Source organism: Chiloscyllium plagiosum, chromosome 37, assembly GCF_004010195.1.
Source record: "Chiloscyllium plagiosum isolate BGI_BamShark_2017 chromosome 37, ASM401019v2, whole genome shotgun sequence".
Lineage (NCBI taxonomy): Eukaryota > Metazoa > Chordata > Chondrichthyes > Orectolobiformes > Hemiscylliidae > Chiloscyllium > Chiloscyllium plagiosum.
In genome coordinates this window covers 14,017,022-14,032,138 of record NC_057746.1, presented here as the reverse complement: position 1 = coordinate 14,032,138, position 15,117 = coordinate 14,017,022, and the positions used below count along the sequence as shown (strand labels likewise).

Here is a 15,117-nt window from a genome sequence, read left to right as displayed (position 1 = left end):
AACATTCAGACAATTCGCTGTATTTCATGCTGATTCTGTGTAAACATGAGCCCGGTGATAATACAGAAGGGTCACGCTGTTTCTGATGACTTTGGGAACAATTTTAAACAGCAGAGGAATTTTGACTGAGAAAGGAATTTTTTTAAAAAAGGGCATGATTAAAACATTAAATAGAGCCAATTTTCTGGGGAATTGGTCATTCTGCACAGAAAGAGACCAGAGTACTCATGTTGTTTCTGCGAGAGAGCTCTGCAATTAGTCTCAAACGTTTGCCCCTTCCCCCAGACTCCCCCTTCAAGTATTGACGAATTCCCTTTTGCAAGTTACTGCGATTCCATCGTTTGTTTGACCACAACCCCATCAAAACGTCTTGCTGCTTTCAACAAACCCTATCATTTCCCTCCCTTTTCTTTTGGTTAACTATCCAAAATCTGCATCACCTGTGAATCTCCCTCCCATTGGAAAGAAATCTTTCTTATCGACTTGATTGAAACCCTTCCTGACTTTCATACGTCAACTCTTCCCTCAGCTTCCCCAGTTTATGGCGCACAATCTCACCTCCTCCGGTCTCTCCATTTCCCAGAAGCCTCTGATCCCAGCTACCACCCCGGAAAATCTATCCTGCGCTCTCTCTGTCTCTCTCTCTCTCTCAGGTTCACACAATCATACATCTCCCTGATGTGACCTATGAAATCGCAATCAATCTGTTACAAAACCTGCAGGGACATCGATAGAATCACTTCCTTTCAAGGTCAGCCTTACCTGGATTAATAACCTTTAGCATTCGTTTCCAGACTATATACTGCAGCGGGCCAATGGGATCGTATAGATTCAGATTTAATTTGGTTTCCGTGGGTTTGATTTTAGATGTCTCCGCTCTGCGTAAACATAATGTTGTTAAATCAGAGTCTGTTTTCTTCTGTTACAAACGCGCAAATGCAGGAATATATGAATAAGCAGCATGGCAGATTCCATTCTAACTTAGTTGTGGCATCAACACAGACTGCTGAAGGATCAGTTCGACAATGTTGAGATGTTAGTGCAACACCTCAATGCTCTGGATAAGTACACACTGGCAGTGGCCATTGACTAACACAGTCGAACTGGGCTTGAATTAGTCACATCCAGACAGATCATGGGGTTGCAATGTGGTATAATGCAGAAATAGGTTAATCATAGAATCTCTACAGTAAGGGACCAGGCCATTTGGCCCATTGAATCTGCACTAATCTTCCAAATAGCAGCCCACCTAGACCTATCCTATCACTGTTACCCTGCAAAACCCCATGTCTAACCCACACAACCTACATTTCCCCATGGCTAACCCACCTAGCCAGCATTTCCCCATGGCTAACCCACCCAAACTGCGTTTCCCCCCGGGTAACCCACCCAAACTGTATTTCTCCATGGCTAACCCACCCAAACTGCGTTTCCCCATGGCTAACCCACCCAAACTGTGTTTCCCCATGGCTAAACCACCCAAACTGCGTGTCCCCATGGCTAACCCACCCAAACTGCGTTTCCCCATGGCTAACCCACCCAAACTGCGTTTCCCCCGGGCTAACCCACCTAGCCAGCATTTCCCCATGGCTAACCCACCTAGCCAGCATTTCCCCATGGCTAACCCACCCAAACTGCACTTCACCATGGCTAACCCACCCAAACTGCATTTCCCCCGGGCTAACCCACCCAAACTGCATTTCCCCATGGCTAACCCACACAGTCTGCATTTCCCCATGGCTAACCCACCCTAACCAGCATTTCCCCATGGCTAACCCACCCTAACCTGCATTTCCCCACGGCTAACCCACCAAACCTGCATTTCCCCATGGCTAACCCACCCTAACCTGTATTTCCCCATGGCTAACCCACCCAACCTGCATTTCCCCATGTCTAACCCACCCAACCAGCATTTCCCTATGTCTAACCCACCCAACCTGCATTTCCCCATGGCTAACCGACCCTAACCTGCATTTCCCTATGGCTAACCCACCCAAACTCCATTTCCCCGGGCTAACCCACCCAAACAGCATTTCCCCATGGCGAACTCACCCAACCTGCATTACCCCATGACTAACCCACCCAACCTGCATTTCACCATGGCTAACCCACCCAACCTGCATTTCCCCATGGCTAACCCACCCAACCTGCATTTCCCCATGGCTAACTTACCCAACCTGCATTTCACCATGGCTAACCCACACAACCTGCATTTCCCCATGGCTAACCCACCATAACCTGCATTTCCCCATGGCTAACTCACCCAACCTGCATTTCACCAAGGCTAACCGACACCATCTGCATTTCACCATGGCTAACCCACACAACCTGCATTTTACCATGGCTAACCCACACAACCTGCATTACCCCATGGCTAACTCACCCAACCTGCATTTCCCCATGGCTAACTCACCCAACCTGCATTTCCCCATGGCTAACTCACCCAACCTGCATTTTCCCATGGCTAACTCACCCAACCTGCATTACCCCATGACTAACCCACCCAACCTGCATTTCACCATGGCTAACTCACCCAACCTGCATTTCCCCATGGCTAACCCACCCAACCAGCATTTCACCATGGCTAACCCACCCAACCTGCATTTCCCCATGGCTAACTCACCCAACCTGCATTACCCCATGACTAACCCACCCAACCTGCATTTCACCATGGCTAACACACCCAACCTGCATTTCCCCATGGCTAACTCACCCAACCTGCATTTCCCCATGGCTAACCCACCCAACCTGCATTAACCCATGACTAACCCACCCAACCTGCATTTCCCCATGGCTAACTCACCCAACCTGCATTTTCCCATGGCTAACTCACCCAACCTGCATTACCCCATGACTAACCCACCCAACCTGCATTTCCCCATGGCTAACCCACCCAACCTGCATTTCCCCATGGCTAACCCACCCAACCTGCATTACCCCATGGCTAACTCACCCAACCTGCATTTCACCATGGCTAACCCACACCATCTGCATTTCACCATGGCTAACCCACACAGCCTGCATTTCCCCATGACTAACTCACCTAAGCTGTATTACCCCATGACTAACCCACCCAACCTGCATTTCCCCATGGCTAACCCACCCAACCAGCATTTCTCCATGGTTAACTCACCCAAACTGCATTTCCCCATGGCTAACCCACCCAACCAGAATTTCTCCATGGTTAACTCACCCAACCTGCATTTCCCCATGGCTAACCCACCCAACCAGCATTTCTCCATGGTTAACTCACCCAACCTGCATTTCCCCATGGCTAACCCACCCAAACTGAATTTTCCTATGGCTATCTCACCCAACCTGCATTTCACCATGGCTAACCCACCTAACCTGCATTTCACCATGGCTAACCCACCTAACCTGCATTTCACCATGGCTAACCCACCCAAACCGAATTTTCCTATGGCTAACCCACCCAACCTGCATTTCCCCATGGGTAACCCACTCAACCTACATTTCCCCATGGCTAACCCACCTAACCTGCATTTCACCATGGCTAACCCACCTAACCTGCATTTCCCCATGGCTAACCCACCCAAACCGAATTTTCCTATGGCTAACCCACCCAACCTGCATTTCCCCATGGGTAACCCACTCAACCTACATTTCCCCATGGCTAACCCACCTAAACTGAATTTTCCTATGGCTAACCCACCCAACCTGTATTTCCTCATGACTAACCCACACAGCCTGCATTGCCCCATGGCTAACCCACCCAAACTGAATTTTCCTATGGCTAACCATGGTGCATCCCTCGCTAAAAATGGCTGACCAACAGGCCTGAAAGATGCAAAGGGAAAATAAGGCTCAAGTGTCAGCAGAACATGAGAATAGGTGGTCTGGTGTGTATGACCATAGGAACATCAATAAGAGTAGACCATTCAGCCCACCGAACCTGCCCCACTGTTCAATTTTGGTCACATCCCATCGTCTACATCAACACCATTTTCCAACACTATCTCCAATTAACGTCATGGGTTTCCAGAAACCTTCTGATTTCTGTCTTGAGCCCACTCGATGGTTGAGCTGCCACAGATCTTTGGGGTAGAGAATTCTCAAGGGTTCACCAACCCCCGAGTGGAGAGTTTCCTCCCCACCTCAGTCCGGATCGGCCTTCCTCTTATTCCGAGACTCTGTCCCCCCTGGTTCCAGCGTCAGGGAGATAATGCTGGCTTTAGCTAATCAATTGATTTTGTTGGCAGTTCAAGGATGAGGTGATTGGGTGCTGCTGTTATCTATTCAGGAATGGAACCATCTGAGTGGGAGATGGATCAGGAAGTATAGGTTTGGCTGAAATTATCAGAATTATTTAAGATGATAAAGCAATTTAAGGTGAAGGATTGGAGGGGATGTGTAGAAAAACTCCTCACCTGAAGGGGAATCCAGAACATCCTGTCAGGGAGGGTGGAAAACCTCACAAACACTGAAAAAAGAGCTTGGAAGAGCACTTCAAATGTCATAACATTGAAGCCTGGAAATTGGGACAGGTGCAGACGCGACGGGCTGAAGGGTCTCTTCAGGAGCCTGAAGGGGCAGCATGGTGGCTGGGTGGTTAACACCGCTGCCTCACAGCGCCAGGGACCTGGGTTCAATTCCCACCTCGGGCAACGTCTGTGTGGAGTTTGCACATTCTCCCCGTGTCTGCGTGGGTTTCATCAGCGTGCTCTGGTTTCCTCCCACAGTCCAAACAAGATGTGCAGTTTAGGGTGGATTGGCCATGCTAAATTACCCATGGTGTCCAGGGATAGGTAGGTTAAGTGGGCTTGTCAGAGGAAATAGGTCTGGATGGGTTACTCTTCGGAGGGGCCAGATGGCCTACTTCCACACTGCAGGGAGCAGGAAGGTGCAGGCTATTAACCATGGGAAATGCAGGGTTACTTGGATAGAGTAAGAGGGGTAGGTCTGGATGGGATGCTCTTTGGTGGGTCAGTGTGGACTCAATGGGCTGAATGGCCTGCTTCCACACTGCAGGGATTCTATAATTCCATTCAATGTGTCTCTAATATCTGGGGAGAAAGTGGATTTGCTGTCCCTGTTCACCCTCCTGCCAAAGCAAGCGATTCAGAAATCAATTTGCCCTGGCAATGTGCGCTCGTTCGCCGAATTTGTTTGAAGTGGTAATTGCAACGAAATCACGACTAGCTGACAGAACTAAAAGCTGAAATGTAGAGAAAAGATTACATACCCATCAAGCAATTGTTTTATGTCCTAAACACCAAAATAAAATACAGCAGGTTAGAGGTGGCAAGGATGGAAATAGACAGGCAAACGTTACAAAATCCAAACGTATTCAAGAACAACTTATCATCATTAAGGACCTTTACCTTAATAGGTTGTCCCCAGGGCAATCACAGAAGCAATTAAGAAGCTAAATTAAACATCGAGCCACATAAGGATTGAAATCTCACTTTCTTTATCAATTTCTTTGCCCTCCTTGCAAATTCTAAATATCTCCCAATTGTTGAGGGCTACAATTTCCTGGCTGCTTTGTAAAGTCTCAGACCATTGAGTACAGGAGTTGGGTCATCATGTCGAGGTGGTGCAGGGTGCTGGTGAGGCCTCTCCCGGAGTACTGTGCGTAGTTCGGGTCACCCCGTCAGAGGAAGGACATTACCGAGCTGGAGAGGGTGAGGAAAAGATTTACCAGGGTGGTGCCAAGGGTAGAGGGTTCGAGTTATGAGGAGAAGCTGGTTAGGCTGAGGACAATTTTTCACTGGAGCGTAGGAGAGGTGATCTTATAGAGGTTTGTAAAATCATGAGGGGTATGGATAAGGTGAATAGCAAGGGTATTTTCCCCTTGGGTATGGGAGTCCAAAACTAGAGGGGGATACTATTAAGGTGAGAGGAGCAAGATTTTAAAGGGACACAAGGGACAACATATATTTACACAGAAAGTGGTTCTATGACTCTATGTCCATAAGCTATGTCAAAGATTTGGGTTTTAAATCATTGTTTAAAGCAGGAGAGGATGATGGAATGGGGGTTATGAAGAGAATTCCAGAGCTTGGGATATTGTCAGGGGAAGGCGCCGTCACTAACGGTGGAACAATTAAAATCAGGGATGTAGAACAGGCCCAGCATCAGAGGGGCAGAGACAACGCAGAGGGCTCTGGAGGTGATTAGAGGGCAAGTTTAAAAGGAAGGAATTCAACTTCGAAAATCAAGGCGAGACCTGACCAGTAGCCAACGTCGGCGAGCGAGCGCAGAGTACTTCAATCGGCCCGGCCCGGCCCAACCTTATTAAACCTCAGCAGTATGGGATCCACTTCCCAACTCGAGGCTGCGATAACCTCAGCATCCGAGCCTAAATTCAACCTCTAACCCTCACTGAGACCCACCCCAGAATACATCCAACTGACTGCATGGTACTGTTGACCCTTGGGATTTATACCTGGGGAACCTTCTGGAATATTCCCCTCCCGGCATCAGCTCGATCGAATTCCTCCCCACCACTTCCCCCGTGATTGACCACCGTTTAGCGGACGGCCTGTAACTCTCCCCCTACCACCACTAGGACCTTCTAGTCCATCCTGCCATTGAGATTCCCTGTGACCCTTTGTAAGGGTGAACTGGCCTCTGGATTATAACTGGCTCCAACCCGTAAGCGTACGGCCACATGTCCGTGAGCACTACCACGTCTCAGACACTTCATCCTGAGGTGGGGTGGGTGGTTTTAGCTTAAGAGGGGCTTTAACTACCACCCAATCCCCCAAACAGCTCCTCCCTCTGAAGTCAACCAAGAGCAGGTTGGTGTCATGTCATCGTAGTCTTACCAGACCACAGGGACTGCTCTCTCATTACAGAGAGAAATGACTGGTGGTGATTTATAACCTGAGGGCCACCAGACCTCAGGCGAGGGAAGAGGTTAAGAAGGAGAGCCCTTCATGGTAATCTCAAACCAGTGATGGGAGTTGAACCCCCGCAGTTGGCGTCCCACTGCTCTGCAAACCAATGATCCAGCCAACTGAGCTAAACCGATTCCCAGGAGTAAGTTTGGCCCAAATTATGCCCTCAACTCGACCCTTCCCAGACGGCATGTCTGGACATCGGTCCGAGGCACAACGGCGTCTTACCTTGAGGATCTCAGCATCCTTCATTGTCATCCTCTGCTGTATATCCATGATGCGTTCATTCAGCATGGCCCTCTCTGTCGACACAGCCTTGAGGTTGTCCTCCAGCTGCTGCAGGATGTTGTCTTCCTTCTTCTTAATCTTACCCATCAGGACCTTCTCCTCGTCCCGCAGGTACTGGCGCAGCTTGGTAAACTCCGACTCGATGTTCTTCCTCATGGCGTCAGCTTGTTTCTGGGAAGAGAGAGCACAGACCAGCGGGGAAATGTGAGCTTCCCAAATCCTGAGTCACAAGTCTTGCGCCAGTCTGTCTTCCTTCTTCTTAATCTTACCCATCAGGACCTTCTCCTCGTCCCGCAGGTACTGGCGCAGCTTGGTAAACTCCGACTCGATGTTCTTCCTCATGGCATCAGCTTGTTTCTGGGAAGAGAGAGCACAGACCAGCGGGGAAATGTGAGCTTCCTAAATCCTGAGTCACAAGTCTTGCGCCAGTCTGAGACTGATTTGATTTCCCTCAGAGTAACGCGTTGGTGCCAGTTGTCTCAAAGTGGGCACTGGTTTTAGTAACAATGCTTTCTCCAATTCCACAAACATCGCCATTTAGCTCTGCTCTGTCTCATCGTCCAAGCTTAATAGGCAAGCCCAGTGAGTACAAATCACTCATCCTTCCTGCTGAAGGGCTTTTGCCCGAAACGTTGGTTTTCCTGCTCCTCGGATGCTGCCTGACCTGTTGTGGTTTTCCAGCACCGCTCTAATCTTGACCTAGATCACTCACCAGACTAACGTAAACAAACACAGAATAACTAAGTCCAGAACAACCGCAGTTATCCGAAAGAGACCTGCGGGGAGTATTTTACTCGGATAACTGATTGTTTGGATAACTGATTGTTCGGATAACGGATAATGTTTTTATGTGACCTTGAGATCTTGTTCAGATCATCCGAAATTCGGATAATCGATGTTTGGACAACTGAGGTTGTTCTGTCAAGCTGATGACCGTTATGTGTCACAATTCACCCTGCAGTGTGAGGGGGAGGAGCTGGAATCAGATGTAATGGGATTATAACTGAGTAAAGGTAACTACAAAGAGGGAGGGGGCGGGCCTGAGGTGATTGGACAGGGGAGTCAAGGAACGAAGATGGTGGAGCAGCAATGGCAGGAGGTTCTGGGGGTAATTCGGGAGGGACAGCAGAAATTCATCCCAAGTGTCACGGGCACTGAATTAACCACACGCTAAGGGCAGGACTGTGGTTCTGCAATGACATGAAAGTTTTGTGAAGTTGATTGTATTAACTCCTTCCAATTGACGTGTGCCTCGGTTTACTGCCCCCCGAGTTATACTTACCAGAAAGATTTCTGGCATATTTTTAAAAAATGTAAAACCGGAATAACTATTCAATACTAAGGAAAAAGCACTTTACAAAAGACTAGAACAGCTGCTATAGGAAGGATGTTAGTAAAATTATAAGGGGCACGGACAAGGTGAATAGCCAAGGTCCAAAACTAGAGGGCAAAGGTTTAAGGTGAGAGGGGAAAGATTTAAAAGGGACCTGAGGGACAACCTTATCACACAGAGGGTGGTGTGTGTCTGGAACAAGCTGCCAGAGGATGCAATAAATGCAGGTACAGTTACCACATTTAATAGATGTTTGGATAGGCACACGGATAGGAAAGATTTAGAGAGATACGGACCAGATGTAAGCAAATGCGACCAGTTTTGTTGGAAAACCAGTGGACAAGAATGGGCCGAAAGGTCTGTTTCTGTGCTGTATGGCTCTATGACTGTAAACGCTGGGGATGCTGGAAATCTGAACCAGATGCAGAAAATGCTGGAAAGACTCAACAGGTCTGGCAGCATTTGTGAAGAGGGAAAGAGAGTTAAAGTTTTGAGTCCGGATGGCTCTTATCCAGAACTCGACAACCCTGCTGAGGAAGAGAGACACACTGGATTGGAGACGTTGACTCTGTTCATCTCTCCCTGGAGTAAGTAACCCACTGAACACAATGGCAAACGCCTCTCCCACACTCGACAGTCCACGGGTCCAATGTGGAACAGCACTTTGTGCTTCCAGACCGGCCTGGTTAATGTTTAACACATGGCACTGAACTCAAAGCATTGTGTGTGATGCCTCGACCATCTCCAATGATAGAGGGTGAGCACTGTTTGTCCCAGATGGAGGGCAGCAGGATCCGAAAACACAGAGGCTAAATCCCACTATCTCTTAATAGTGAAGGGGGAGAGTTCCCAGGACTTTTATAATTGATCTTTTAATCCAGAAGTTTCTTAGGCCACCTCCCATTCTTGTTTCCATGATATAAATTACCCCTGACCAATAACAGGAAACTGTCTCACACGTTTAGCCTCTGACCTGTCCACCCCAGTGCAATCCCTTGATTCTCCCTGCGCTGAAAGGTATCAGAGAGGGCACTGGAAATCTTCCTTCTCGGAATATCCCATCCCACATTCCTTGCACCCTCCGGGATCTCAGACGGGTTTTCCTCGTGCAGTGACTGAGTCAGGGACTCGTTTTAATCTAACTGGGGCAGCACGGTGGCTCAGCGGTTGGCACTGCTGCCTCACCGCGTCAGGGACCGTAAATTGTCTGTAGTGTTCAGGGATGTGTGGGTTTAGATGCATTAGTCGAGGGTAAATGTGGATCTGTTGGGCTGAAGGGCCTGTTTTCACACTGTAGGGATTCTATCGAGCCACCACATGAACACAGTCCACTGATTTCTCAGCAACAAACCAAACAAGCAGACAAAACACGTCCAGAAACCCTAGCCACACCCCCCCCGGAAGCTATTTTCAGCACAGTCAGCTCATTTTCACTTCCTCATGGTCCCTATTAACAGCTTCACTTCCTACCTGGCCTACCACTGTCCACCCTTTTGTCTGCCCATCTGTCTTCCTCTGCCTGTGGGCGCTGTCTCCACGACTACTTACACCATACCTCCCTCTCCCCCAGTTTTCAGCATATTTAGGCGGCGCAGTGGCTCAGTGGTTAGCCCTGCTGCCTCACAACGCCCGGGATCCGGGTTCGATTCCAGCCTCTGGCGACCGTCTGTGTGTAGTTCATACATTCTCCCCGTGTCTGTGCGGGTTTCCTCCCTCAGTCCAAAAGTGTGCAAGCCAGGGTGAGTTAGCCGTGCTAAATTAGGTGCATTAGTCAGGGGCAAATGGCGAGTAATAGGGTAGGGTAATAGGTCTGGGTGGGATACTCTTCGGAGGGTCAGTGCGGACCTGTTGGGCCTGTTTCAACACCCAATGAATACGATGATCTATTGTACGATACCAACCTTCTCCTAGCTACCATCAGTCTTGAAGAAGGGTTACCGGATCCGAAACATTAACTCTGCTTATTCTCTCTTTTGCCACGGAACCTGTTGAGTTTCCCCAACACCTTTTTTCCATCTTCGTTTCAGCCGGGTTTTGACAACACAGGTCGTTCCGTGACAACGTGTGTTTCGTCAGCGCGGATCAAGGATGCCGTTTATAAAGCGCGAATTTGGAAAGCGTGTGTCAGCTGTGACGCGATTAACATCGCCAGCACGTCCAGCACCGTTTCCAAGTCGCGATTTTTCTGCAACGCGGGGTTGCTCAAGAACACAACCATCGCGTTACAGGAAAACTACCTGTAGGTCAATGACGGTTGCCGTGGTCACCGCGACAGAGACTCACTTTAATAGCCTGGGTCTGTTAACTGAACTTTAATCCCGTCGGTTGCCAGGGTCACTGACCCCTTGCCCCTGGAGCATTAGCCTCTGGATTACATGACCATTGAGGTTACCAGTGCAACACCATCATTTCCCCCCACCCCCAGTTCCCAACTTGGTTTTCATTTCCTGTTGACGTTGTAGGCCTGGGCTAAACCCCTCTGCCTGGCCATTTCGCCATCACCCCATTTGGAGCCACTGTCCACCTCAGGCCCGCCAGACATTGACAGCAGAACCCAGAGCTGGTCAGCGGCCGGATTGCGTGCCTCACCTTCAGCTCGGCTATGTTGGCCTGCTGGTTGCTCTGACTGTTGGAGATTTCGTCCACTTGCTTGTTCAGTACATCCAGAGCGGCCTGGAGCTTCCCCTGTAAGGACAGTGCACACAGAGGATGTTTAAAAAAAAAAACAACAGCACAGTCCCCTCGAACAGCGCAGGGCAGGCTTCAGGATTTGGGTGTGCGGCATCGTTGGAACCGGAGTGGAAAATTGGGATCCCGTGACAAACCACTGCCCATTCCTATACCCTCACCCCTGCTCCTCCCTCCATTTTAAACATCTCAGTTAGCAACTCCAAAGTGTGTGATGAGGGAGTGTTCCCCTGAAATCCGGTCACCGACGTATGAAGGAAAGAGGCAGTCGATTGGGACTGTCAATCCCGCGACATCAATGACCAGTGAGCTTTTATGTTTACTCTGGGAATTTCAGAGGAAAATATTAACCAGAGCAAAGGAGGGAACTGCTCTTGCTCTTCTTCAGAGTGGTGGTTAAAGGGTCTTTTACCGGGAAAAGCAAGTCTTCATCCGAAACATGTGGCAAAGTTACACTCCCTCAGTACTGACCCTCTGACAGTGCGGCACTTCGTCAGTACTGACCCTCTGACAGTGCGGCACTCCCTCAGCACTGACCCTCTGACAGTGCGTCACTCCCTCAGCACTGACCCTCTGACAGTGTGGCACTCCCTCAGTACTGACCCTCTGACAGTGCGGCACTCCGTCAGTACTGACCCACTGACAGTGCGGCAGGAGCAAGTGAATGAAGATCAGGCAGTCTCGCTGTGAGGAGCAGGAAAGATGTGGAACCTGGGACAGGCAGTGAACATCCCAGAGGAGCAGGGGACTAAAGGAGCCAGAGACAGAGCTACATTTGTTGGAGCCATTTGGAATTGTTTCTTGCTGTACTGCAGAGAAATGAGCTCGCTGATTGGAGTGTTTCTGGTAAATGGTTAAGGCTTTGCTACTATTTGTAAATGAACAGAACTGTTTCTTGAAATGATTCCAACGAGGCCAATGTCCTGTTACTAATTCACCCTTCATTTATATGTGGAGAGTCCTTGACAGTGACCTGGCTGCCCCAGAGTCAGCTCTCAGAGTAAACCGATCCTCTCACACTCCTGTTTATTCTTTTTTCCCCTGAACTAAGGAGATTTTGGTTTGTTCTTGTTCTTCCACCCCCCCCCCCCCCCCCCACCCACACTACTGCCATACAGCAGTAGTGCTAATATTCCCCAGCACCCATGGGTGTGTGGATGTCGGTGTAAGACACAGTGATAACACCAAGTGAAAATAACTGTGGTAATATTCCACCACCGCAAAAGACACCCATGTGACCAAAGAACCAGTGACAAGCAAAGCCCAGAGCGAGCAATACCCACGTCAAATGGTGAAGGGGAGGGGAGGGACTAAATCAAAATAGAATTGGGGGTGGGGGGAGGAATAAAGCACTCCTGTCACCGCGGTTCCCAACTCTCCCTAAAGGTATCAACATTCCTGTCAGCCAGGGCTCTCCAACTGGAACAGATTAACAGCCCCAATCAGGGAACTCATATTCTCTGAGAACCACCTGGCTGTCCACGTTACAATTACTACACCCCCACCCCCTCTGAGTCCGGGGGCGGAGAGCTGTTCTTTCTCTTGTAGCTCCTCCTGGGGCGTTTTCGTTATGGGTCCGTTTCCTCCGACAAGGTACCGCCGCGCGCCTTGTGGCCAAACTGCTTTGGAAAGAAATTCACCCCCTTCATCGGGGTGGGGGGTAAAGGCATCGAGGCTGCAACATCTGCTGTGCCCTGCCCAGATTCCGATGTCGCTTCATTGCCGGACGGAGAGGCCGGGATTCCGAGCGCTTTCCTTCAGGAAGGTCTGAGGAGCCAGGGAATGTTACGCTCCTGCACCGTTTGCCAGGTTGCAGCTTTCGTGTGGGTCCACATGCTGGTTCAGGACGGCGTCATGCGACCTTGCGTTAACCTTGGCCGGTTTCAACACTGGGCTGTGTCCCCTGAAGCGAGCCATGTCTCTCAATTAGATTACTTACAGTGTGGAAACAGGCCCTTCGGCCCAACAAGTCCACACCGACCCGCCGAAGCACAACCCACTCAGACCCATTCCCCTACATTTACCCCTGCCCCTAACACTACGGGCAATTTAGCATGGCCAATTCACCTGACCTGCATATTTTTGGACTGTGGGAGGAAACCGGAGCACCCGGAGGAAACCCACGCAGACAAGGGGAGAACGTGCAAACTCCACACAGTCAGTCGCCCGAGGCGGGAATTGAATCCGGGTCTCAGGCACTGTGAGGCAGCAGTGCTAACCACCGTGCCGCTTAGCGGTGTCTTGTCTGGTGTTGGCATTCCTGATGTCGTTCCAGCCTTCCCCAAGGTCAGGGCCGATCGGGTTGAACCTGGTGAGGGGTCTTCTGCAGGAGATATCTCTGTTGTGGCATGAGGGATGGTTCTATAACCAAAGAGGAGACAGTTTGGTATCTAATGAAGCTGTCGGCTGCTTCTTTCAGCCCACCTTCAACGTTTGGACTGCTATTTCTGCCAGACCATTGGACGCTCCATGGTATGGAGCTGTCATTATATGTGGACTTGAGGAAATACTCAACGTCCCCGTGCTGGTTAGTGATGACCCATTGTCTGTGACCAACACCTCCAGGAGCCCATGTATTGCAAAAGATGCTCACAGCTTTCCTATGAACCGTTCCCATGTTTGCCAAATGAACTGCACTCACATCCAACCACTTCATGTGGGTGTCCAGGATGACTAAGAATGTTGAGCCCATGACAAGACTGGGATAGTCAACGTGCAACCCAGTCAAAGGTTTACCCGGCCATTCCCACGAATGTGGGGGAGCTGCTGGCGCTAATCTGCGCTCCCGTTGGCACTCCGGGCACTGCCCCGGCACCGCGGCCGTGTCTGCATCCAACCTCGGCCGCGGGGTGGTCATAACCTCCCGCCAACATCCGCGTGTTGGAAACCCCAGGTGGAGTTCTGCCGGTGTCCGGCAGCGACGATCGCCCTCGCTTCCCGGGAAGAAGATGGCGTCCTCCACGGTGGGGTGTGGTCTTGCCGGGTCCAGGAGGGTTTCAATCCCAGTTGGGACGGCCCTTTCACTTTCCCTATCGCTGCCAACTGTTTTTGTTTCACCGGGATGGGATGCTTTTGTCTCCACGGTTTGATATTGTCAGCAGTGACCAGAGGCATGTCCAGAAAATCTAAAACCAGAGTGAACTCATCCAGAGGTGGTACCATTGGTTATGTACCTGATCGTGGGAGCTGGCTCAAGACATGTGCATTTGCCACTGTCCTCCTGGGCGGTGTTACAATAGAATAGAATAGAGTCCCTGCACTTTGAAAACAGGCCCTTCGGATCAACAAGTCCACACTAACCCTCTGAAGAGTAACCCACCCAGATTCATTCCACTACATTTATCCCTGACTAATGCACCTAACACTACGGGACAATTTAGCACGGCCAATTCACCCCAACCTGCACGTCTTCGGACTGTGGGAGGAAACCGGAGCACCCGGAGGAAACCCACCCAGACACGGGGAGAATGTGCAAACTCCACACACACACAGTCTGCCCGAGGCTGGGATCAAACCCGGGTCCCTGGCGCTGCGAGGCAGCAGTGCTAACCCACTGTGCCACCGTGCCATTGGTATTGTCAAGGTATTGGAGGAACTTTCTCGCACCAAAAGATGACCGCCAAACCCTCCTTCTCTATCTGAGCGTACTGGCACTCTGCACCATCCAAAGTCGCAGGAGATTATGCTATCGGGCGTGCCTCTCCATTGGGTCATCTGTGAGCCAACGCCACCCTGATACCGTGAGGGGGGCATCGCATCGCGGGCCAACACCTTGGATGATGATTGTTGTTTCGTCACTTCCCTTAGCTATGAGAACATTCCCAAGGCTGACCCTTTCTCAGTGGCTGATAGAAGGGTGCCAGGATGGAGGCCAGGCTACCTATGAATTTTCTGCATTAATTGACCAGCTCAAGGAAAGTCCCAAGCTCTGGGAACCGGGACACC

The 15,117-nt window shown here is 50.2% G+C and overlaps 1 protein-coding gene across 1 annotated transcript; it reads right to left on the bottom strand.

Annotated features, from left to right (window-relative positions):
- Positions 1-728: 728 nt before the first annotated feature.
- Positions 729-14,029, bottom strand: LOC122541218 (nuclear factor 7, ovary-like). The gene is made up of 5 exons (XM_043677842.1): positions 13,814-14,029; positions 11,074-11,169; positions 7,092-7,322; positions 5,204-5,226; positions 729-878 (listed from the first exon to the last, which is right to left on the bottom strand). The coding sequence occupies exons 1-5, from the start codon at positions 14,027-14,029 to the stop codon at positions 737-739; spliced, it is 708 nt and encodes a 235-aa protein (XP_043533777.1). The 3' UTR covers positions 729-736.
- Positions 14,030-15,117: the final 1,088 nt, after the last annotated feature.